This window comes from Episyrphus balteatus, chromosome 3, assembly GCF_945859705.1.
Source record: "Episyrphus balteatus chromosome 3, idEpiBalt1.1, whole genome shotgun sequence".
Lineage (NCBI taxonomy): Eukaryota > Metazoa > Arthropoda > Insecta > Diptera > Syrphidae > Episyrphus > Episyrphus balteatus.
In genome coordinates this window covers 94,908,003-94,934,384 of record NC_079136.1, presented here as the reverse complement: position 1 = coordinate 94,934,384, position 26,382 = coordinate 94,908,003, and the positions used below count along the sequence as shown (strand labels likewise).

Here is a 26,382-nt window from a genome sequence, read left to right as displayed (position 1 = left end):
CGAAAATTCAACAACAATTAGAACTGTCATCAAAGAAGACATGTGCCTGCCTCCTTCTTCAGAAGTTTTTGTGTGGACGAAACTAAAGGGGAATATTGGAAGCCATCGATACCTCATGGTTGAGCCAGAAGTTAAACAAAGTTCCCAAAACATCATCATCGGGAAGACTCTTGTGGCACCAAAGAACAACATGGTACCTGTACGCATACTTAACATCAAACCGTACCCAATCAAGCTTAAGAAAGGAGAAGTTGTTGGGCAATGTGAATCTGTGGCCGCAATAACTAAGATCAACGAGGTGGATACACAGATGACTATGAACTCGGAGAAACTAAAGAAACAAATTCTCAAATCAGACAACTTGAGTCAACATCAGCTTAATGTTGCGGGAAGTCTTCTTCACGAATATGCTGATATTTTCTCTTCACCCAGCGGGCAATACGGCCGGACACAACTGGTGCAGCATCGAATCGATACAGGAGATGCTAGGCCGATTCGTCAACCAGCAAGACGTCTCCCGTTGGCCAAACAAGGTGAAGTTGAAGAAATGATAACAACAATGAAGAAAGACGGGCTAATCGAAAATTCCAAAAGCCCTTGGGCATCACCGGTAGTTCTCGTCAAAAAGAAGGATGGAAGCACTCGATTTTGTGTCGACTACCGCAGGCTGAATGATGTGACGAAGAAAGACAGCTACCCACTGCCAAGAATCAGCGATACTCTAGATGCAATGGAAGGAGCACAATGGTTTTCGACTTTGGATTTGAAGAGTGGCTACTGGCAGGTAGAAATCCATCCAGAAGATCGGGAGAAGACGGCTTTCTCCACAGGAAATGGTCTGTGGCAGTTTAATGTCATGCCGTTTGGGCTATGCAATGCCCCAGCTACTTTTGAGCGCTTAATGGAGTGCGTTTTAAATGGATTAACCTGGAAATCTTGCCTAGTCTATTTGGATGATGTCATCGTTTACGGGAAAACATTTGATGACCATTGTGAAAACCTAAAGGCTGTATTCCAAAGGCTACGAGAAGCACATCTTAAGTTGAATCCAAAGAAATGTGCACTTTTCAAGACCGAGGTTAAATATTTGGGGCATATCATCTTATCCCAAGGAGTGAAGACTGATCCTGAAAAGGTTGACACTGTGAAGAACTGGCCAACCCCTCAGGACAAGCATCAACTTCGGAGTTTCCTCGGTCTGGCAACGTACTATCGACGATTTGTGAAGGATTTTGCGAGAATCGCCAAAAGCTTGCACCAACTTACGGAGAAGGGTAAACCCTTTAAATGGTCAGGTGAGTGTGAGAAAAGCTTTCAGGAACTGAAGCTGCGGTTATGTGAAGCTCCTGTGCTGGCCTATCCGACTCCAGGCAAACAATTCATCATTGACGCAGATGCAAGTAATGTTGGAGTTGGTGCTGTTTTATCGCAAGTTCATGACGGAGAAGAAAAGGTCATTGCCTATTTCAGCAAGGTACTCTCGAAACAAGAAAGAAACTATTGCGTGACCAGAAGGGAACTTCTAGCTCTAGTATTGGCAACAAAGCACTTCCATAAGTACATCTATGGACAGAAGTTCCTTCTTCGCACAGATCATGGTGCACTAAATTGGCTTTTGAACTTCAAAAATCCAGAGGGTCAAGTAGCAAGATGGATCGAGATACTTCAGACGTATCAATGTCAGATTCAACATCGAAGAGGAAAACTGCATTCAAATGCAGACGCATTATCTCGACGCCCGTGCAAGCAAGACTGCAAACATTGCACACGACTAGAAGAAAAGGAAGTTGTCGCTGTTAGAAGAACGAGAGCTGATCCCATTTGCGGCTGGAGTAATGAAGAACTCAGAATGGCCCAACAGGAAGATTCGGACATCGAACCCATCCTTGCATGGAAGGAACATCAAGAGAAACCAGAATGGGCCGACATCTCCGACCGAAGCCCCACTCTAAAAGCATATTGGGCACAATGGGACTCACTTCATGTGCAAGAAGGGCTACTCAGGCGTAAGTGGGAATCCGCAGATGGTAAATCCTATGTAATGCAGCTAGTCGTACCTCAGTCAAAGGTAAATGATGTTCTCCGAGAGATGCACGGTGGAACTTCTGGAGGCCATTTAGGCATCAACAAGACGCTGGAAAAGCTACGACAGCAATTCTACTGGTTACGTATGAGAGAAGACGTTGAAAAGTGGTGCCGAAAATGTGATACTTGTGCCGCTAGCAAAGGACCAGCTAGAAAAATCCAAAGCAAGATGCAGCAGTACAATGTGGGTGCACCTTTTGAGAGAATTGCAATAGACGTAGCAGGTCCTTTTCCCGAAACCAACAACGGAAATCGATACATCCTTGTAGTGATGGACTACTTCAGCAAATGGCCTGAGGCATTTGCCATTCCAAACCAGGAAACCAAAACAGTTGTGGATAAGATTGTCTTTCATTGGGTGAGCAGGTTCGGAGTACCCATGGAACTTCATTCCGACCAAGGAAGGAACTTCGAATCTAAGATTTTTCAAGAGGTTTGCTCACTCCTTGGCATCAAGAAGACGCGAACAACACCGCTTCATCCACAATCTGATGGGATGGTTGAGCGATTTAACAGGACACTTAAGGAACACCTGTCAAAAGTAGTCAATGATAATCAACGAGACTGGGACCGACATATTCCATTATTCTTGATGGCTTATAGAAGTGCAACACATAGTTCTACTGGACATACACCATCGGAAGTCCTATTTGGCTCAACAATACGTCTGCCAAGTGAGATAAAATTTGGAAGTGTTCCAAACGAGCCACATGAAATGGATGAGTACGTAGATAACCTGAAAGGAACACTGGCTGACATTCACCAACGGACAAGGACAAATATAAAAGCGTCTAGTGACAGGATGAAAACAAGATATGACGCACGAGCGACAGCAACAGGGTTTCAAGAAGGAGAACTTGTGTGGTTTTACAATCCCCACCGACAAAAGGGACTATCACCGAAGCTACAACAAAACTGGGAAGGCCCTTACACAGTAATAACCAGAATTAACGACGTGGTTTACCGTATACAAAGAGGGGTAAGAGGCAAACTTAAGGTAGTTCATTGTGACCGTTTACATCGTTATAATGGTGATAGAAGCAATGGAGTTGTTCGGGACGAACAATCCTAAGAGGGGGGCAATGTAACGATGAATTACTGAACTACTTTTAAGATAAAAGTCTGAACACACTACCTACTCCTGCAAAGGTAGAAATGTGAACGGACCTTTAGTAATTAAGAAAAATATCTCACTGAACACATCTAAAAATATCCCACTGAACACATCTAAAAATATCTCACTGAACACATCTCAAAATATCCCACACTGAACACATCTCAAAATATCCCACTAGACTGGAAGTATGAAGTGCCCTTCCTGGAAAGGAAGTTTCGAGAGACAGGGACGAGAGCCTTCGAGGACGTTCTCGAGTCTCGAGATTCCGGTATAAAAGGCAGCGTAGACACCGACAGTTGACAGTTTAATCTTGAAAGTGAAAGAGTACAGTACAAAGTGAAATAAAGTGTTGCGAATTGTTAGTAGTAAATAAAGTGATTTAAAAGTGTGTTTGTTTGAGCGAATAATAAAAGTAAATTGAGTTGAAATAAAGTGTGTTCTTATTTGAACGGAAATATAAGTGGAAATTAAATAAGTTTTATTGTGAACCCGGAATAAAACATTACATTGGTGTCAGAAAAGTGGAATAAAACTTATTTATTTGTGCGAATCAGATAATTTCGCGAATAAAATAAAAAGTGCGCGTGTGTTTTAACAATAAACAAAGTGTAAAACATTTTGAAATAAGTAAAAGTGCTCGCGTTTTGAAAAGTTAAAATGGGTAAAACACTAAATCAGTTAAGTTTGACTGAGTTGAAGGCGGAATTGACTAAGCGAAGTCTTCCTACTGCTGGATCGAAAAATGATCTCATTATTCGTCTACAGGATTATTTAACCCAGAAAAACGAAGATTTGGATACATTTCAATTCGAGGTTGAAATGATAGAAGAACGAGTAAGTACTAGTTCCGATATGTCATCCATGATGGCTGTTCTCCTTGCAAAATTTGAAGAACAGAAAGAACAAATTGAGACACAACGCAAGGAACAGAGAGAACAAATGGAAAAACAACGTACCGAGCAAAGGAGTGAACAACAGAGTGTTCTCGAACAAATGGAAAAACAACGTACCGAGCAAAAGAGTGAACAACAGAATCTTCTCAAAAAATTAGATGAACAGAAAAACATCATCCAAGGTAAGCTTGACGCGATCGAGAACAAGTTCGTTGCTATTGATGCTTCCATCAAATGCGTTGAAAAGCAATCTCAAGAAAAGTTCGAGAAAGTTGAAGAAAAACTCGAGAAAGTAGAAGGAAAGTTCGAGAAAGTGGATGACAAGTTTGAAAAAATGGAAGTTAAAATGCAAAGTATTACTGAGGAACTTGACAAGGTTCGGAAAATTAAGATTCGAGAAAGTTCTGGTGAGTACCCAAAGAAGAAGGAAATGCATCCACCAACATTTGATGGACAAAGTTCTTGGTCGATCTACAAGAAACAGTTTGAGGCAGCTGCAACAACAAATGGCTGGGATGACGAAGACAAATGTATAGCGCTGACTCTTGCTCTTAGAGGTCCTGCTGCTGAGTTGTTACAAACGTTACCACCAGAAAAGAATGGTAACTTTAACGCTCTTGTCCAGGTCATTGAAAAACGCTTTGGAGATGGCCATATGCAGGAAGTCTTCCGCGTCCAACTCAATACAAGAGTCCAGAAAAGAGGAGAAACTCTGCAACAACTTCAAGCAGATATTGAAAGGTTGGCTCATCTGGCATATCCGACAGCAGGAGACGACATTATCAATCAGTTTGCGACAGAAGCCTTTGTACGTGCTGTATCTGATATAAATCTTCAGCGAGCAATTCGAACAGCTGGAAAACGTTCCCTTCCTGAAGCATTAGCGTTTGCACTGACTATGGAAGCAGCAGAACAGGCTTCTCAAGGCGTTCATCGGGTAAGAGAAGTTGCAGTGGAGGAATGCTCTTGTCAAAAACTCGCGTTCCAAAGAAACCATCGAGACGGAGCTGCTCGATGCTGGAACTGTAACAAGACAGGACATCTCCAGCGGCAGTGCAGATTGCCACCAAGAAGAACTGCTTGCGAACACTGTGGAAACAGGAATATTGCCCAACAACAGGTAAGCGATACAACTAACACTCATGCTCATCTTGTTTCCCATTCGGGAAACGAGTAAGGACCAACTTCGAGGGGCAGAAGCTGGTTTCTGGTATCGATGGCCCCAGAACCACAATTCAAGTCTCACAGAGTAAACGAGACAACAAAAGTCTGACAGTGGAGGCGACCATAAACAACAAACAACACGTGGCTACAATTGACACCGGTGCCACCGCCTCTATTGTACGAAGAGACTTGGTGAAGATGACATGGCTACATAACACCAACAGCTACCGTCTGAAGACAGCCACAGGAGAAGCAGCAAGGGTGTACGGTGAAGTTCGTCTTACGATCCGTATGGCAGAACTAGAGTTTTCGCATGTGTTTTTGGTGGCAGATATATGTGACGAGTGCATCATTGGAATCGACTTCATGAAGGACCATGAAATCATTTTGGATATAGGTAATCAAGTCCTGAAATACAGAAATGTGGAGATCCCAATGGTCTATGGCAACGAAAATTCAACAACAATTAGAACTGTCATCAAAGAAGACATGTGCCTGCCTCCTTCTTCAGAAGTTTTTGTGTGGACGAAACTAAAGGGGAATATTGGAAGCCATCGATACCTCATGGTTGAGCCAGAAGTTAAACAAAGTTCCCAAAACATCATCATCGGGAAGACTCTTGTGGCACCAAAGAACAACATGGTACCTGTACGCATACTTAACATCAAACCGTACCCAATCAAGCTTAAGAAAGGAGAAGTTGTTGGGCAATGTGAATCTGTGGCCGCAATAACTAAGATCAACGAGGTGGATACACAGATGACTATGAACTCGGAGAAACTAAAGAAACAAATTCTCAAATCAGACAACTTGAGTCAACATCAGCTTAATGTTGCGGGAAGTCTTCTTCACGAATATGCTGATATTTTCTCTTCACCCAGCGGGCAATACGGCCGGACACAACTGGTGCAGCATCGAATCGATACAGGAGATGCTAGGCCGATTCGTCAACCAGCAAGACGTCTCCCGTTGGCCAAACAAGGTGAAGTTGAAGAAATGATAACAACAATGAAGAAAGACGGGCTAATCGAAAATTCCAAAAGCCCTTGGGCATCACCGGTAGTTCTCGTCAAAAAGAAGGATGGAAGCACTCGATTTTGTGTCGACTACCGCAGGCTGAATGATGTGACGAAGAAAGACAGCTACCCACTGCCAAGAATCAGCGATACTCTAGATGCAATGGAAGGAGCACAATGGTTTTCGACTTTGGATTTGAAGAGTGGCTACTGGCAGGTAGAAATCCATCCAGAAGATCGGGAGAAGACGGCTTTCTCCACAGGAAATGGTCTGTGGCAGTTTAATGTCATGCCGTTTGGGCTATGCAATGCCCCAGCTACTTTTGAGCGCTTAATGGAGTGCGTTTTAAATGGATTAACCTGGAAATCTTGCCTAGTCTATTTGGATGATGTCATCGTTTACGGGAAAACATTTGATGACCATTGTGAAAACCTAAAGGCTGTATTCCAAAGGCTACGAGAAGCACATCTTAAGTTGAATCCAAAGAAATGTGCACTTTTCAAGACCGAGGTTAAATATTTGGGGCATATCATCTTATCCCAAGGAGTGAAGACTGATCCTGAAAAGGTTGACACTGTGAAGAACTGGCCAACCCCTCAGGACAAGCATCAACTTCGGAGTTTCCTCGGTCTGGCAACGTACTATCGACGATTTGTGAAGGATTTTGCGAGAATCGCCAAAAGCTTGCACCAACTTACGGAGAAGGGTAAACCCTTTAAATGGTCAGGTGAGTGTGAGAAAAGCTTTCAGGAACTGAAGCTGCGGTTATGTGAAGCTCCTGTGCTGGCCTATCCGACTCCAGGCAAACAATTCATCATTGACGCAGATGCAAGTAATGTTGGAGTTGGTGCTGTTTTATCGCAAGTTCATGACGGAGAAGAAAAGGTCATTGCCTATTTCAGCAAGGTACTCTCGAAACAAGAAAGAAACTATTGCGTGACCAGAAGGGAACTTCTAGCTCTAGTATTGGCAACAAAGCACTTCCATAAGTACATCTATGGACAGAAGTTCCTTCTTCGCACAGATCATGGTGCACTAAATTGGCTTTTGAACTTCAAAAATCCAGAGGGTCAAGTAGCAAGATGGATCGAGATACTTCAGACGTATCAATGTCAGATTCAACATCGAAGAGGAAAACTGCATTCAAATGCAGACGCATTATCTCGACGCCCGTGCAAGCAAGACTGCAAACATTGCACACGACTAGAAGAAAAGGAAGTTGTCGCTGTTAGAAGAACGAGAGCTGATCCCATTTGCGGCTGGAGTAATGAAGAACTCAGAATGGCCCAACAGGAAGATTCGGACATCGAACCCATCCTTGCATGGAAGGAACATCAAGAGAAACCAGAATGGGCCGACATCTCCGACCGAAGCCCCACTCTAAAAGCATATTGGGCACAATGGGACTCACTTCATGTGCAAGAAGGGCTACTCAGGCGTAAGTGGGAATCCGCAGATGGTAAATCCTATGTAATGCAGCTAGTCGTACCTCAGTCAAAGGTAAATGATGTTCTCCGAGAGATGCACGGTGGAACTTCTGGAGGCCATTTAGGCATCAACAAGACGCTGGAAAAGCTACGACAGCAATTCTACTGGTTACGTATGAGAGAAGACGTTGAAAAGTGGTGCCGAAAATGTGATACTTGTGCCGCTAGCAAAGGACCAGCTAGAAAAATCCAAAGCAAGATGCAGCAGTACAATGTGGGTGCACCTTTTGAGAGAATTGCAATAGACGTAGCAGGTCCTTTTCCCGAAACCAACAACGGAAATCGATACATCCTTGTAGTGATGGACTACTTCAGCAAATGGCCTGAGGCATTTGCCATTCCAAACCAGGAAACCAAAACAGTTGTGGATAAGATTGTCTTTCATTGGGTGAGCAGGTTCGGAGTACCCATGGAACTTCATTCCGACCAAGGAAGGAACTTCGAATCTAAGATTTTTCAAGAGGTTTGCTCACTCCTTGGCATCAAGAAGACGCGAACAACACCGCTTCATCCACAATCTGATGGGATGGTTGAGCGATTTAACAGGACACTTAAGGAACACCTGTCAAAAGTAGTCAATGATAATCAACGAGACTGGGACCGACATATTCCATTATTCTTGATGGCTTATAGAAGTGCAACACATAGTTCTACTGGACATACACCATCGGAAGTCCTATTTGGCTCAACAATACGTCTGCCAAGTGAGATAAAATTTGGAAGTGTTCCAAACGAGCCACATGAAATGGATGAGTACGTAGATAACCTGAAAGGAACACTGGCTGACATTCACCAACGGACAAGGACAAATATAAAAGCGTCTAGTGACAGGATGAAAACAAGATATGACGCACGAGCGACAGCAACAGGGTTTCAAGAAGGAGAACTTGTGTGGTTTTACAATCCCCACCGACAAAAGGGACTATCACCGAAGCTACAACAAAACTGGGAAGGCCCTTACACAGTAATAACCAGAATTAACGACGTGGTTTACCGTATACAAAGAGGGGTAAGAGGCAAACTTAAGGTAGTTCATTGTGACCGTTTACATCGTTATAATGGTGATAGAAGCAATGGAGTTGTTCGGGACGAACAATCCTAAGAGGGGGGCAATGTAACGATGAATTACTGAACTACTTTTAAGATAAAAGTCTGAACACACTACCTACTCCTGCAAAGGTAGAAATGTGAACGGACCTTTAGTAATTAAGAAAAATATCTCACTGAACACATCTAAAAATATCCCACTGAACACATCTAAAAATATCTCACTGAACACATCTCAAAATATCCCACACTGAACACATCTCAAAATATCCCACTAGACTGGAAGTATGAAGTGCCCTTCCTGGAAAGGAAGTTTCGAGAGACAGGGACGAGAGCCTTCGAGGACGTTCTCGAGTCTCGAGATTCCGGTATAAAAGGCAGCGTAGACACCGACAGTTGACAGTTTAATCTTGAAAGTGAAAGAGTACAGTACAAAGTGAAATAAAGTGTTGCGAATTGTTAGTAGTAAATAAAGTGATTTAAAAGTGTGTTTGTTTGAGCGAATAATAAAAGTAAATTGAGTTGAAATAAAGTGTGTTCTTATTTGAACGGAAATATAAGTGGAAATTAAATAAGTTTTATTGTGAACCCGGAATAAAACATTACAGTTATTCAATTTTTTGTTAGTTTGAATTGTTTGAAAACTTTCGAACAAAATCTTGAAGTGGTTGTCTTAAAAATCTTATATTATGAGTTCTATTGGTCGGATTTTCAAGAGTAATGACTTCAGACTCAGGGAAAATGACAGAGCATCATATTTTATGTTCCAAATAAAAATATAAACCAATTCGTCGTTCATACATTGAATAATGCATTAACGATACTAATACTGCATTTTCTTACATTCTTAACGCAATACTGCGAAACGTCCATAGTAAAAGTTTTTCCTAAGTTATAGTCCTTTTATTTGATACCAATTTTATTAATGGCCGCTCAACGTCCAAAATGCCCATTCTCCTTTGTAATTTTTTTTACAGCAATGCATAGGCCAACTAACTGTGAGCTCATAAATCTGTAAACCAAAACTTTTTTCGAGATTTTGGTCAAAAGATATTGGCATCGGAATGTAAGAAAAAGAAAAAAAAAAATTGGAACCAGAACTCCAAAAAACTTTTAGTTTTCAGTTCTAGATAGAGCTTAAAGAGACCTTTCGTTTGATGTCTCACTAGATGGATTTGGAGGAAATTAAAAAAAAAATGGATTTTTTTTGGCAAGGGGTTACCCTTAATTTTATCTCAAAAATCTGATAAAAATAAATTTGTAATTTTTTTTACAGGAATGCATAGGCCAACTCACTGTGTGCTTATATCTGTAAATCAAAATTTTTTTCGAGACTTTGGTCAAGAAAAAGATATCGGCTTCGGAATGTAAGAAACAAAAAAAAAATGTTTGGTTGAAAATATCTCAACTCAAAAAAAACGTTGAGTTTTCAGTACCATATTGAGCTTAAAGAGACCTTTCTTTTGATGTCTCACGCGATGGAAATTTTTTAAAATTGGAATTTTTTTTGGCAAGGGGTTAGGTAACCTATATTTTTTCTCAAAAATCTGAAAAAAATAATTTTGTAATTTGACTTTGGTCGGCCTCGGAATGTAAGAAAAAGAAAGAAAAAAAAAAAACGTTTGGCTGGAAATATCGCTAGGAACTTGTTCTGCTCAAGTGAGATTCGTTCACAGTAATAGGTAGTGTGTTCAGATCTTCAAAGTAGTTCAGTGCTTCATTGTTACTATGTATATGTATGTATAAATTTCAGAAGAGATTTTTAATAATTATTGTGTTCTTTATTTTGTATTTATGCATTATATTACGGATAAGTTATAATTTAAATAAATTATTTGGTCTTCATTCGATTTAGCAGTTCGTTTAGTTTTTGAGATCGCACTTCATTGGTGGTTAGAGTTTTAACTTCTTCGACACACTTCAGTGTCATAGCCTGTAAAAAATTCGTTACTTACAAATTATGAATGTTATTTTAAATTTTAAATAGTACTTACGACAATTTTTTGATCGGCATTTCCTTCATGTTTGATTGCTAGATTCCAAAGATTAACGGCCAGGGCAAATATTTTCTCTTTAGAAACATCAGCATAGCGAATAATACGCAATAGAAGCTCCAAAGCCAAAGTTGATTGAGCTTTAAGTTGATTGGCGAATCCTAGTGATTTCAATTGACTAAGAATATGTTCAACAATTTGTGCGCACATACAATTCACTTCGGTGATAAATTTGAGATCACCACCATAAAGGCCATCATTTGAAACAACTGAAATAAATTGTTTGAATTTTAAAAAGTACTAAAGTGTCAACTACTGTTAAATAATTATGACTGTTTACCATTTGGAATGTGATACGGAAATGAATCTAAACTCTCAATATATAACATATCCAATGCATGTAAATAGACAGTTACAGGTCCAATACTATGCAAGTCAAAAGGAAATTTTTTGAGAACATCAAGAAGTAGTCGAAGCAAATACAGGACTCCTTGTTCAGGGCTATCCTGGGAGAAAAAATATTTTTGTAAAGCGATTTCTGGAATTAATTGAATAACTTACTGGGACTATTATCAATGTGGACAACATATTGCATAAATATGACACCAAATATCCTTCTGTGCTTTTAAGTTTACCTTCGATTTCGATTGTGCGTGGCAGTTCAGCAACGAGTTGAAGAGCAGTTTCAAAACATGCATCAGCTGTGAAATATTTTGTCGATCAAAATCAAATTGAAATTTTCAGTTTAAGGAGTTCATTTACCTTGTCCCAGGCAAACATTCAATAAAGCAACTTGTCCACTTAGAAGGTACAAATCCATTTGTGTAGCAACTGACGCAATACTTGGAATGGTAATGAAACAATATGCAGCACATGCCTTTACAAACGCTGCTGTTTTTCGAGTATGTTGTCCGTTTATTACATTTCGTGTTTCAATGGCGAGTTTATTGACTGAATGCACTAGCGTTGTAATAACTGCGTCTAGATTGGGAAATGCAGCTCGTGATTCAACATAGAATGTAAGCTGTTGTTCAAAGTCTCGTCCATAATTAACGTTTTTGACAAAATTTGATATAAGGCTACCAATTTGACGGCGTTCGTCTTCAACTGTAAGAGCTCTATTAAAAAAAAAAAGAAAGCAGTCATTGTTTGCTAATCACCCCTATTACGGTTGTCTTTTGTACTAAAAATACACAAAAACGACTCGCTGTGGAAGCCAAAATTGAGGCTTCCCTTCAAGCAAACGAGTCCGACCTCGGTCCAAATCGGCTCCGACGTGAGTCCGACCTCGACTACGAAACGGGTCCCACGGCGGCTGAAATTAGTATGGAAATTATAATCACCCCGGAGCCGATTGCATATGTATTGGTATTTTCACCACGATTTCTCCTTCGACTTTGTGTTCATACACAAAAAGTTGCAAGAGTGTGAGTGCAACCTCGTTTTTCGCGTTTTGAGGTCGGAGTGTCTTTTCTGAGCTCGGTTTTCTTGCTTGAAGGGTTAAAGCAATTATCGTCCCATAGAGAAGGACAAATAGCGGAGAGCCCTGCGAAATTAAATTTCTAATTGGCACTCCTCGAGGAAGTCGGTTTAGTAAAAACAACTTACGTAATAGAGGTGAATAAGTCTTGATGATGAAAGAATGAAAGAAATGTCTACGGGTAGCCATGTTACTTTAATTTTATTTTGTTGTCTGTTTGTTGAAAGAGCTAAACCCTAAACATCCGATCTATTAAATTCAAACTTTGTTTTTGAAAATCTGTTTGAGGGTTTTTATTGAAATTTTATTTTTAGAACAAAAAAAAAAAAAAAAAACGTCACATGGGCTTTCTATATACGATGTCCCAAAAGTAAAAGCCCAAACGAAATATCCTGAATGCTATGTTACATTGTTTTTGTCAACAACCAGTCCTCAAGGGCTTAAATCATCATATTTGAAAATTAAGCGATCTGACGTTTTATATCTTAAAAGATTAAAACTAACGGTATCTGTAATATTTCAACTTTGTAAAAGTTTAATTTTTTCAAAAACGGCTCCAACGATTTTAAATAAAAGAGTCAAGTGTAAGTTTTTAGACAAGGTACAGTGGAGAGCAAAAAAAAAAATAGCAGCGCTTTAAGAATAGGTATTACTATACACTTAAAAATTGTTGGTATAAAAAGTTTAAAAATTTTTTAGCAACTTGTAATCTAAGACCAAGTTCGTGCGACGCAGTCATGCATTTTATTTTGTATGGGCGTATAGCCTTAGGTGCGTCCCACCAAGGGAGATCTCTGAGGGCTCAGAGGTTTTTTAAGTGAGACAAAAGATCTCAGCCGAGCACTCACTTTTTTTCGGAGATTTCTGAGACGAAAATTTTTTGGATTCATTTCTTAGTTTTTTTTCTCTTTCTTTAATTTGTTTTTCTTATTGTTTTGACGTTTGTTTTTTGGTGGTGTGCAGTTATAAAAGTGCTAAAAACATGAAAAATTTAATGAAAATTTGAAGAATATGTTATTATTTTGAGCTTGCTTTACGAAATAATTTATTTCGAAATAATTTTCTTCACAATTGAGTATTTGAAGAAAATTTGGAGTTGTGTGAAGTGGCAGTTGAAGTGTTGGATTTGAAAAAAATTGGATTCATGTTCACTTTTCCCACAAAATTATTTTGCTTTCTTTCAAAATGACATTGAGCCCTCAGAGTATCTTGCGAAACAGTATCTTGCGAATTTTTAGAACATTTTCAAAATACATTGTTGACCACAATGTACTTGTTATGGCACTTTATTGAGACAACAACTTCCGCTTAATTTCACATCCTTGCTTGAAAAAGTGATTTATTTAAAACAAATATAGGGTTTTGTGAAATGGTTTACCAATGAAAAGGATGAACTGATACAAATCGATTTATTAATCAACAAGTCTGTGCAGATTTGCATGTCTTATGGGGAGCCAACGGATAGTTGGTAGACTAGTGAAGGCATTGCATGACTAATAACATTTATAAAATACAATTACATATTAATAAAATATAAAAACTCACGTCACTGAATCGTTCAAAACTTTACAGATGTACATAAGCGCATTACTAACAACTGCATCCGAAGTTGTGGTCTCTACATTGTTTTTATATGTGGTCATTATTTGTTTGCATACGTCAATTTTTGTTGATTCTTTTTTAAAAAGATCCAATACAGGTAGAAAATTATCCTAAAATAAAACATGTCCAAATACACATAAATGTTTTAAATGCTGTTATAAGAAATTATAAAAATATCTTCTTACCAATGTTAACAAGAGTTCAAATTCCTTACAATGTCTTACAATCTTCTCCAAAATTGACTGCAACTGCGGGTAATGATTTTCATATGCTTTATTTTGATTCATTCTAATTTTGATTTCGCCTAGAAAGTTGTTCACGTCTCTCATCTGGAAATAGAAGTAAATTATTTTTTATCTCTTAAGATTGTATAAAAACGAGTATTTATTACTGAAAAATGTTCTACAGTAAATTGCGCCCACATTTCCACGCATGTTATATACTCAGATGGTTGAGTGAATGTTTTTATAGTTGTAAATGCATTATTGTAAACAGCTTCCTTCTGTTCTATTGATGGAGGGCATTTATTTAAATTATTTCCTAATGCACGAAACAGTTGTCCCTTAGATATGCCTTCTGTTGATGAGTTGGATATAATATTTACGAATTCCAAGGCATTGGCAGCTATAAACTCGGGCTTCAAGGAATTCAGCATCGAAATTAATAGTAGCCCACTTAAAATAATAAGAATTTTCTTGTTAAAATAAATAAATGGATAAGTAATATATATTTATGTTGCTTTGGCTGTCGTATAAAGGATGTTTCAAAAGTAATGGCCCTGAAGGAATATGGTGAAAGACCATTTCTAGGGGGTCTATTACGTTGTACGAAACAAGAGGCAAGTAAACGATACTAGAGTAGTCACGACAAAGAGCGAAGAGCCTTTTTTTTTAATTGTGTGTGATTGAGTATTAACGTTGTTTTCTAATCAATTATAATACAGTAAAATAAGGAGAAAAAAGGGGTAAATCTCGGAATGAATGTTAGTAGAATTTTTTTTTGCTCAATATCTTCCTTTTGCCATTCTATAACACATCTCTAAAGTCTAGAAAAATCTCATGTCCGCTTGTCGCGATTTCAAGGTCAAATCGCGAAATGGAGATTTTCAAAATTAGCAAAAATAGGCTATGGTATTATATACACATATGATACATGATTTCAAGGTATTTTTTAATGCTGATTCCAAAAATCTAAATCAAGACAATCTGACGTCTCTGGAAAAAGTTATACCTGTTTTTCATCTGTCAACTCATATTATTATAACAGTTGCAAACTTACTACCGAAAAACCCTTAAAAGTTATGGTAGATGAACCAAATTTTGCATGAAGATTTTAGAATCCATCATTATTAAAAATCAAAACAATCCATTACAAAAAATATATATACCTACGAAATAATGGTATTTTTTGATGGAGGGGCAAATTTTAGGATATGCACTAAAGAAGATTCTTGTTCATCTTAGGAATAAGTGCTAATAGGCTAATTTTTTCATTTTAATCTTTGTTTGGATATTCTTTAACTACCCTCAGAAATCTAAAAAAATCTCATGTCCGCAAGTCCTAATTTTCTTGGTTTGAAGATAAGGTGCAGATTTGACAAATTTGAAAAACTACTTTTCAGATATTTGTGTCAGATCAACATGAATAAGGTACATTACTTTTCAGGGATGGTCATATTGATTTGTTTGTGGGTTTTGTTGGAATCAGTGTTAAAAAATACCTTGAAATGATATGGGTTATGTTGGTATACATATAAGAATCTAAAGTTTTCTTATTATTTTTTTTAAATCTGCACCTAACTTAGTTTAACCTGGAAAATTAGAACTTGCGGACATGAGATTTTTTTAGATTTTTGACATAAGTTATAGAATATCCAAACAAAGATAGAAACAAAAAAATTAGCCTATTAGCACTTATTCCAAGATTGTACCAGGATGTTTTTTAGTGCACATCCCAAAATTTCCCCTTTTCTCAAAAAATACCGTTTTGTCATAGATATAAATGTTTTTTTTTGCATTGCATTGTTTTGATTCTTAATGATAATGGATATGAAAACCCTCATGCAAAATATGATTCCGCTACCATTACTTTTAAGGGTTTTTCGGTAGTAAGTTAGCAACTGTTATAATAATATGGGTTGAAAGATGAAAAACACGTATAACTTTTTCCAGAGACGTCAGATTGTCTTGATTTTAGATTTTTTGGAATCAGCATTAAAAAATACCTTGAAATCATGTATCATATGTGTATATAATACCATAGCCTATTTTTGCTAATTTTGAAAATCTCCATTTCGCGATTTGACCTTGAAATCGCGACAAGCGGACATGAGATTTTTCTAGACTTTTGAGATGTGTTATAGAATGGCAAAAGGAAGATATTGAGCAAAATTAAAAATTAAAAATTAAAAAATACCTTGAAATCATGTATCATATGTGTATGTAATACCATAGACTATTTTTGCTAATTTTGAAAATCTCCATTTCGCGATTTGACCTTGAAATCGCGACAAGCGGACATGAGATTTTTCTAGACTTTTGAGATATGTTATAGAATGGCAAAAGGAAGATATTGAGCAAAAAAAAATTCTACTAACATTCATTCCGAGGTTAAACCCTTATTTGACTGGATTATTAGTTTTTAGTCAAAAACAGAAAACCGGATGCGAAAATGTTTTGTCGTTGTCAAGAAATAAAAAAACAAAACTCCTTTTTAAACTCTTTCTCAATAACGAATAAAAAATTATTATTTCCCAAATAAAAATTGGACAATGTATTTGTTAACATCATCCAATGACCAAGAGACGTCTCAATTTTAAAAAGAGGTTTTCATATTTAAAGACGTTCATATACATAATGTTTTACTTACTTGTTTTTGGTATCTTTGCATTTCTTCAACATTTCTTCACAATATTCATCAGATTTTTTAACGAGCGCTTGAAGTATCCAATCCAAAGCTGGAGTATAGAGCGACAAATAAAGTGTAATGTCAATTCGTTGGCGATTGATTTCAGAACGTACGGTACCATTGAAAATCTACAAGCAAATCCTGAGAGGTATAGTTATTTAAAAAATATTTTTTTTTTACTTACTGTATGATAAACTGCTAAAAAGTCATTAAAATTTTCTCTTATATAATTTTTCTCTACCGATACTGTAAGACCAACGCGCAGCAAATAACATCTAGCATAAGTTGCTACTAATGGATCACCAATTCCTCGAATCATCCTTGTAATTCTCATCAGTGCTTGCCCATACTCACTAAGATACATTTTTAATAACATTTTAGCAACTTGAAATAATAAAAAAAATTTTGATTTTAACCCGTTTGCTGATACGAAATTTAACCATATAAGTTCACCATAATCGATTATCTTAATGTAAGAGAAAAAAGGAGAACATAGGTCTTAAATATCGTTTCAGCAAATCCAGCTTTTTCAAACAATGTAAAAACTATATCTAAATGTACTTTATAATTTGCAATACAAAAGTAATATTAATAAAATAAAATACTCACTCTTCTTATATAATGTACATAATTATGAATTCAAACTCACTTTTGTGAAATGAAACTGTAGCATTTAAGAATTGCCATTTCCACATAGATTCGAGGTAAAAGCTCTCTAATTGACGCAATTTTAAAGAACCAATTCTGGCAGGTTTCTTTTGCATTCTCTCGCATAGTTTCGTGTGCAAATTTTTCCGGGACAATCCGTTTTCCTTGTCTAGAAGTAAAAAAAAATATGAACAAGAAAAACAAATAAAAAGTCAGTATTGCTTCAATAAAAAAATAAAAAAATAAAAAAAACGAATAAAAGTTTTTTTTTTTATATTGGCATTTATTCTTCTGTTAGTCTAACAGATGCGCTGCGTGTTGTTAACATGATGACAGTTGAATGCTTGCTCTACATTACATTGATTCCATTTATTCAATAAGTCAAACAAAAAACATGAAAAAACTCACAGGAGCTGGAAAACATTGATTAAGACCAAGCAATTTTAAACGATGAAGTGTTAAATTTAAATCGCTAAGTTTCAAAACTTGACTTGAGGCGGTATTACATTGTCATATTTATAAGGCGAACAGAGCCTTTCCATAGAGCAAATTAATTTTTTTTTATAGGCAGTCTGAAAAATGAAAAAATCGTCTAAAACGCTTAAACTTATCATCGTTAAGAAAAAAAAAACAATTTTTTAAAGCAACTCTCATACAATATATCGATACCTTCCCGTAAGAATGTATTAAGCGACATTTCAAAAATTGTTCAGGAAACGCAAAAAAACAAAATTATTCTGTGAGGAAATGTATGGGCTGCACAATTTTATTTTCTCTCTAGTTTCATTTGTATACATGATAGAACAACCAAAATGGTACCAAAACGTGGCGCTCTTATAGTATATTTCCACATCAAAAAGTTATTTTCGAAAAAATTGTCGCTTAATACATTCTTACGGGAAGGTATCGATATGTTTTTCTAAAATCCCCAAAAATTATTTTTTTTTTCAAAAATTCAAACGGCCATCGTTTATCCACCTCGAGAAATGGATACAAACCAAAAATCATCGTTTGTTCATTCTACGTTTAGGAGAAATTCAAAAAACAAATTTTAAATATTCCCATACAAAATTCCGCATACATTTTAAGTAGATACTTCTACTTAAAATTTCAAAATACCCAAAAATAACTTTTTTTCAAAAATTTTTGTCCACCGTTTGTCCAACCAAAATTTTCGTTTGTCCACCCTTCAAAAAAATTTTAGAGCAAATTCTTTTTTTTTATAGGAAGTCTGAAAAATGAAAAAATCGTCTAAAACGCTCAAATTATCATCGTTAAAACAAAAAAAAAAAAACAATTTTTTATAGCAACTCTCATACAAAATATGTATTTTTTTTTTCTAAAATCCCCAAAAATTATTTTTTTTTCAAAAATTCAAACGGCCATCGTTTGTCCACCTCGAGAAATGGATACAAACCGAAAATCATCGTTTGTCCACCCTACGTTTAGGAGAAATTAAAAAAAAAACTAATTTTAAAAATTCCCATAAAAAATTACGCATACACCACAGCGTATACGAATTATATAACGAATTAGACAAATTTGGTTCAAACCTTTTGAGGTCGCAGTTCTGGCTTCACGGAGCTCACGCCAAACGACTTGACAGGTACTCTTATGACTTCTGTAAGATATGTATGGATGAAGAAGAAGATAAAATAAAAAAAAAACTCCATCTGGGAGATTCTTCTATGAAGATGCTAGTGATCTAATAAAAATAGACGTAAAAAGTCTCTCCATATTCGTAAGAAAGGTATAATAACGAACCCAATTGAGGCCACTAAGTTGCCTGAGAGAATTTCAAATACATATTTTTTTTACTTACTCTCCACAATCTGCTTTTGACCGTAATCTCTCAAAAACGAGCTTTCCAAAAATATCCAAAATATCCGTAATCAATACGAATTGGCTAGGATAAAACTGCAGTACCGAGGTGTCAGACAACATCTTGGCACATTGAATAGCTATTTTTAAGGCCTTTACTCTTTGGTCACCATTCCAAGATTGAACTAATTCCTGGTTAAGTTGCTCTATGCGAAGAATATACTCTTGTTGTGTAAGGTTCATCATGTGTCGCATGGAGCCGTCTTCAAAATCATCAAGCTGTTCTAGACGATATTTTACTTTATCCGAAACAATTGTTTGAGCTTTAACTATGAGAATGGAAAATAGGTAAGTAATAGTAAAAGAAGATACGGGTTTTGTTTTATGTCCAGGGTGTCCGGTAAAGAATGGACAAGCCTAAAGTGGCTGATAGCTACACTTATGGCTGTTCTAAAACCAAATAGAATTTTTTTATCGCAACCAGTTTAGAAAATATTAGCTTGAATTTTATTAATTTTTTTTTTATATTTTTTTACAATAATTGATTCACTAAACAAGAAGTTAAAAGCTTTTATAACTGTTGCACCTTTTTTTAAATATTGTAATTTGTTTTTTGATGCAAAATGTAAAAAAAAATATTTAATGAAAAATTTTAAACACCTGTGGTATAAAAAAAATCTATAGGAACGTAGGAGGCCAACTTTTTTTAAATATGCGAGTCTAAATTGAATAGTGGCTATAAAAAAAATAATTTAACTTTTTTTTTTTAATGCAAAGTAGAAGAAATAAAATGCACGACTGGGGTCGCACGTACTTGCTCTAATGATAAAAGTACCTTTTATGTCAAAGCTTTTTTTGAAAAATATTTTGAATATAAGTTATAATTTGATTTTTTAAGGAATTTCATATGAAATGCAAAAATGTGTAGGTAATTTTTTTTTTTGTAATTTCTGTGTAATTTTTTTTTATAATTTCTTACGCCATATTTCCGTTACCCATATTTTTTAAGAAAAACAAAAAACGCAATTATATTAAAATCACTTACAGCATTATGTATGTCAAATTTAATCTTAATCGTTAGAGCCGTTTTTCGAGAAAGTTGTAGCAACTCAATCACGCTGTACGGGAAAGAGCCGACATCAGCGATTTAAAAAAAGTTAATATCATATTTCCATTATCCGTATTTTTTGAAAAAAAACTAAAAACGCAATTATGTTAGATTTACGTACAACATTACGTGTGTTAAATTTAAGCAAAATCGTTAGAGTCGTTTTCGAGAAAATTGCAATAACTCATTAACGATGCACGGGAAGAGCCGACATCAGAGATGCAAAAAAAAATTTTAATATCATATTTTCACTATACGTATTTTTTGAGAAAAACTAAAAACGCAGATTTGTTAGAATCAATAAGACTATTACGCACACCAAATTTAATCAAAATCGTTAGAGCCGTTTTTGAGAAAATTGCAATACCTCGAACACTTTGTATGGGAGGTATATGTTCTAAGCGAGATATTAAAAAACAAAAAAAAACCAACCTTGGAAATTACGAAAAAATCATCTGTACCAAATTTCAAGAAAATCCGTCCACCTGTTTAGGCTGCAGCTTCATGTACAGCTTTTTTTTGACGACGCACAGACGCACAGACCGACGGACGTCATGACGAAAACCAATACTTGCCCTATAGAGCAAGTAAAAATATTTGTTTGCTAATTTGCCACTTACCAGTTTAAAAGATAAAATAAGGACTGGCTCACAGTATTATCTCTTAATTAAATTGGATCTAACAAATATTTGATGTTTTTCGTAGCCCAAGATTTGGAATTCAACACAAATTCGAAAACGTACCACTATTTTTGATAATTTTGCATTGGGCCAAACGGACCGAAAATTTTAATTTTTCTTTAAAACGAGATCATTAATAAGTCAAAACTCAGAACAAGCACAATTTTATGCCCATGGTTAAATTGAGCAAACAAATATTTTTTTCTACCTTGCATTTAAAAAAAAAGTTGAATTATTTTTCTATAGCCCCTATTCGACGGTTATAACATTTTTACTTTCGATATAGGTACTATTATATCAAGTTATGCATTCGTACAAAAAAAAAGTTGGGATAACAATTTTCCATGACATTACGTATTACGATGATAGAGAAAATGGCAAAAAAGCATGTCCCGGAAGTCCGTCTGTCAGTCTGTAAACGAAGCTACAGCCTAAACGGATGAACCGATTAATGTTAAACTTGGTGGGTAGTGTTATTTTTTCGACTCTACAGAGGGGTTTTTGGAATTAATTTTTTTGGACCAAAAATATCGGTATTTGTCATATACCGATTTAGCAAAGTTAAAATTTCTCGAAATCGGCTCCAACGATTTTGTTTAAAAAATTCAAATGTAAGTTTACTTGCGATATAGGTACTATATGTATATCAAGTTATGCATTCGTACAAAAAAAAAGTTGAGATAACATTTTTCCATGACATTACGATGGTAGAGAATGCCAAAAAAGTGGGTCCCGGAAGTCCGTCTGTCTGTCTGTATAAGGAGCTACAGCCTAAACGGATGGGCCGATTGACTTCAAACTTGGTATGTAGCATTTTTTGGGGACTCTCCAGAGGGGTTTTTGGAATTAATTTTTTTGGACCAAAAATAACGGTACTTGTCATATACCGATTTTAGTAAAGTTGAAATTTCTCAAAAACGGCTCCAACGATTTTGTTTAAAAAATTCAAATGTAAGTTTAAATACACGGTCTATCTTTTAATGAAAAAATTTTTTTTTGAAAATCATTATTAACGGTACCTGCCATAGAACCGTTTTCTTTTTTCAAATCCCATTATCTCCGAAACTGCTTATTCGATTTCAACGAAACTTTTTGTGAAGTAGCATATATATAATTTAAATATAACCCAAAAATAAAATTTTGAAAAAATAATTTTTGGATTTTTAAAAAAATTTTGAAAATTTTTTTTGAAAAATCAAATTTTCGAAAACGGGACATTGAAGTTTTTTTAAATTTTGTGTGGTGATTAGTAATTTCTACAAAATGGCATACGAATTTTATTTTAAAACTTTTTTCCAAAAAATTATTTATAAAAAATTAGTTTTTTAAAAAACGGCTATAACGATTTTGAAAATTTTTTTTCTAAAAATGCATGTTAATATATCAATCAAAACTGCATACTTGTTTTACAATTTGATTTCAGATTTTATATAATTTTTTTAAAAAACGAATTTTATTTTTTTTTTTTTTACATGTAGTAGGTACCTACATTTTCCAAATTTCTATATAAAAAGTCTTAAAAATGTAAGCATCTTGAACTCTAAGAGCAAGTTCGTGCGACCCAGTCGTGCATTTTATTTCTTTGAAAATCATTATTAACGGTATCTGCCATAAAACCGTTTTTTTTTTTTTTAATTCCAATTTCTCCGAAACTACTTATTCGATTTCAACGAAATTATAAAAGCATAATATAATTTTAATATAAGCCAAAAATAAAATTTTGAAAAAAATTAATTCTTGGATTAAAAAAAAAAATTAAATTTTTTTTTGAAAAATAAAGTTTTCGAAAACCGGACATTGAGTTTAAAAAAAAACGGCTCTAACGATTTTGAATTTTTTTTTTCTAAAAATGCTTCTTAATAAAAGAAATGAAATTTCATACTTGTTTTAGGGCTCAATTTGATTTAAGATGTTTTTGATACCGATTTGAGTACTAACATTAGGACTGGGATCGGTTTTAGCGCTAGGACTCTGTGAATTAATCGGCCGTTAAAAATTTATAAACTTAAACCCTAGAGCAAGTTCGTGCGACATGATTTTTAATCATGATTTGAGAAAAAAATCATGATTTGACCAAATTTGTTAAAAATAAAACAACAACAATGTGTTTCGTATTTAACATTAGGGCAAAATTTTAAAAATATTTTTTTAGTTTGTACTTTTCAGTTTTTATGTTTACGTAAATGTACTTGGTACTGAACAATATAGATAATGGTAATGGGCCATATTCACAGTCATATTTTAAAGGCGATTCTAACTTAGTCTAAAATTACTACTCAGAAGTAGCTCTTTTCCATAGAAAAATGATTTAGAAGTGGGTCTACATTGTCTATAAATAAGATAAACCTCAGTCTATCAAAAAAGCAAGCAAATAACAGCTTATGAAAGAACTATGAATATGGCCCAATACATTTTATAATTTTTTCTACTTGACAATCAAAGCAATTGTGATTTTTGACAATTTCGTTCGTGTGTAAAAGACCAATTGTTGGTGACTCATTGTCAAATCTATTTCTAATTTTAGTTTGGAGAAGTGACATTTTTGACATCTAAGCTGCTTCTAAGAAAGACTGGGGTTTATCCTATTCAAATTACATTGGATAAACTCCAGTCTAAGATAAACGGGGGTCTAAATACGACCTATTGTGCCATATTAATAGAATAGAAACGTAGACCCAAATTTCCTATAGAAAAAAGCTTGAGGAGCAATAGATGTGCATGTTCTGAAGTTAATTGCTTAGGAAATAAAAAAATATTTTAAAAATAATCATTTTTAGCAAAAAAACAAAACCGACTTCCATGGATCGAAACTGGGTTTTATGGTTTTTAAAATAGTTCCTATGGCTAAAAGTGAACTAAATTGAAATGGGACCACACTGCAGCCACCAGCTTTCCAATACAAAAAGAATTATTAAAATTGGTTCACTCAGTCCAAAGTTATGCGGTAACAAACATAAAAAAAAAAAAAAAAAAAATACAGTCGAATTGAATACCTCCTCCTTTTTGGAAGTCGGTAATCATGATTTGAGAAAAAAAATCATGATTTCATGATTTGAGTTCAGAATTCATGAAAACTCTGATAAATCATAGTTTTTGGCAACACTGATTACCATTCTAAAATTCTCTTTAGACTTGCATATTTAAAAAAAAAAAATTGGCCTCCTACGTTCTTTAATTTTTTTTTTTAACCACTTGTGTTTAAAATTTTTCATAAAATATTTTTTTTTTTACATTTAGCACAAATATCAATGTTTTTTAAAGAAAAGGTGCAACAGTTATGAAAACTTTTACTGCCATATTATTGACTAATTTCAAAACAAGTTTTATCTCAAAACATGTTCAGTGAATGTTAGAAGTTGCAAATTTTCCCAAAACTTGGCACTATTAGCCCTGTTCCATTGGAGGTGGTAGTCTACTAATAGTAGATGTTTTGGTTAATCTAGTATTATCATCTACTCAGGCTCTTCTTCCCAAGTAGATACGATTTGTATTGAATTCCTTTAAAGTGCGTTCCATTGAAAATCGCTAGTAAACTACTAGTAGTACTTTGCCACCTCCCAAAGGAACAGGGCTAATATCGAGAGATTTGATATCTAGAAGACTAATGGCTGATTTCATAAACATTTAACAGGCTTTTAAATGAGTTGTTTTGTATGGAACAAATGTACTTTTAGGATGTAAAAAGTAAAAGCCTGATAAACATTTAAAAGGGCTTTATGAAATTGGTCGAGGTATTAAATAATATGGGCGTTAACTTCTTATGTAGTGAGTCAATTATTGTAGAAAATTATAAAAAAGATATTAATAAAATTTTAAGATCATGAAATCTAAAATATACTGAGCGAAAAAAAGCTAATATTTTCTTAACTATTTGCGATGGAAATTTTTTTCTATTTGGTATTAGAACAGTCATAAGTGTAGGAATCAGCCATTACAGGCTTATCCATTCTTTACCCGCAACCCTGTAAAAATGTTTTTTGTTTTATATAAATGAATTACTTAATTCTCCTCCTGCCAGGAAACTTGTCGATATAGAAAGCTTCTCGGAAGTTATAAATTTATTGAGTATTCCTAAACGCTTTACACTCCAATTCATTACTTCCTCATCATTCTGGCGATCTTTGTCTCGTTTTTTAGTTTTTTTAAAAGATGTTTCCTGATTGATGTGAAGAGTAAAGTTCAAATATAAAATAATAAAACAAAAAATTAATAGAATATTACATAATCTGTGGCCATTTGCGATAAAGGATCCATAAGCTCTTGCTCTTGTCGAGCGAATTGTGATAATGGATCTGATCCATCTAATGCCATTCCCAATGGATCGATAAGGGACAAAGTAGAAGAAGTCCGACTACTTGACAAACTACCATTGCCAGATCTTCTTGTTCCTTTACTTTCCACTACCTAAATGCAGGATTCTATTTAAAATTATATCGGATATGCATTTTTTCTAACAACTCACCGTCATCTGCTTCAGAGGATGCTCATAAGTGAAGTACCCTTGGAGTATGTTTTTATTGATTTCATAGTCTTTTGGGACACATTGCCTGCGGAAGAATCAATATTATGTAGGAAAATTTTATACATTAGTTTTATTTTTCATTACCAATCTGATGCCATTTGTTACAAATATTTTTTATCTTGTTAACAGAATTTAATTAAATTTTATAAACAAAACTTTCAAAAGACAACACACAACTTGGTTTGGTAAAAGCAGAGGACGATTTTGACGTAAACATTTGAAAGATTTTTGACATTTGAAATGGTCGCGTTCGGAGATAAAACAATGGTTTTTATATCTGATGTGGTTTTCCATTTACCACAGAGAGCAAACTCCTAATTCAGCTCTTAAGCCGTATGATGGAAGATGGATGACAGTTTAAATATTTTTATTTGCAAAAGAAAAGCTGTCAGATGTATAAAGCTGCGTCCACATTATATTGGTCAACACTTTTTTTAAGTTTTTGACCAGCATGCTAATCGTCCCAACCCACAGTTGACTGTGGATGTGTTGTTGTTGATGTTGAAAGTCAGTGAGATGCTCGGAAAATGCTCGGGACATCTTCGGGACATGCTCGGCACATCTTCGGGACATGCTCGGGACATGCTCGGGACATCTTCGGGACATCTTCGGGACATGCTCGGGACATCTTCGGGATATCTTCGTGACATCTTCGGGAAATGCTCGGGACATGCTCGGGACATCTTCGGTACATGCTCGGGACATCTTCGGGACATCTTCGGGACATGCTCGGGACATCTTCGAGACATCTTCGGGACATCTTCGGGACATGCTCGGGACATCTTCGGGACATCTTCGGGACATGCTCGG

At 35.4% G+C, this 26,382-nt stretch overlaps 2 protein-coding genes across 2 annotated transcripts in view; one reads left to right on the top strand and one right to left on the bottom strand.

The window, feature by feature from the left end:
* LOC129914721 (tachykinins) overlaps positions 1–26,382 on the top strand; it is a 177,476-nt gene that overhangs the window by 69,365 nt on the left and 81,729 nt on the right. The gene's annotated exons all lie outside the window — the stretch shown is intronic.
* Positions 10,572–25,788, bottom strand: LOC129914713 (VPS35 endosomal protein sorting factor-like). The gene is made up of 16 exons (XM_055994057.1): positions 25,657–25,788; positions 25,513–25,597; positions 25,272–25,454; positions 25,050–25,206; positions 19,264–19,591; positions 17,443–17,610; positions 16,978–17,146; positions 16,755–16,921; positions 14,278–14,560; positions 14,072–14,215; positions 13,830–13,996; positions 11,567–11,922; positions 11,366–11,505; positions 11,145–11,310; positions 10,805–11,073; positions 10,572–10,743 (listed from the first exon to the last, which is right to left on the bottom strand). Exons 1-16 carry the CDS (start codon positions 25,668–25,670, stop codon positions 10,642–10,644), a joined length of 2,898 nt encoding a protein of 965 aa, XP_055850032.1. The 5' UTR covers positions 25,671–25,788; the 3' UTR covers positions 10,572–10,641.

Bases quoted from the DNA above. Each gene is read 5' to 3' on its own strand.
- LOC129914713 (XM_055994057.1), bottom strand. The intron at 13,997-14,071 runs GTAAGAAGATAT...GTTTTATTTTAG, and splicing joins TTGAACTCTTGTTAACATTG to GATAATTTTCTACCTGTATT. The intron at 11,311-11,365 runs GTAAGTTATTCA...TTTTTCTCCCAG, and splicing joins CCACATTGATAATAGTCCCA to GATAGCCCTGAACAAGGAGT.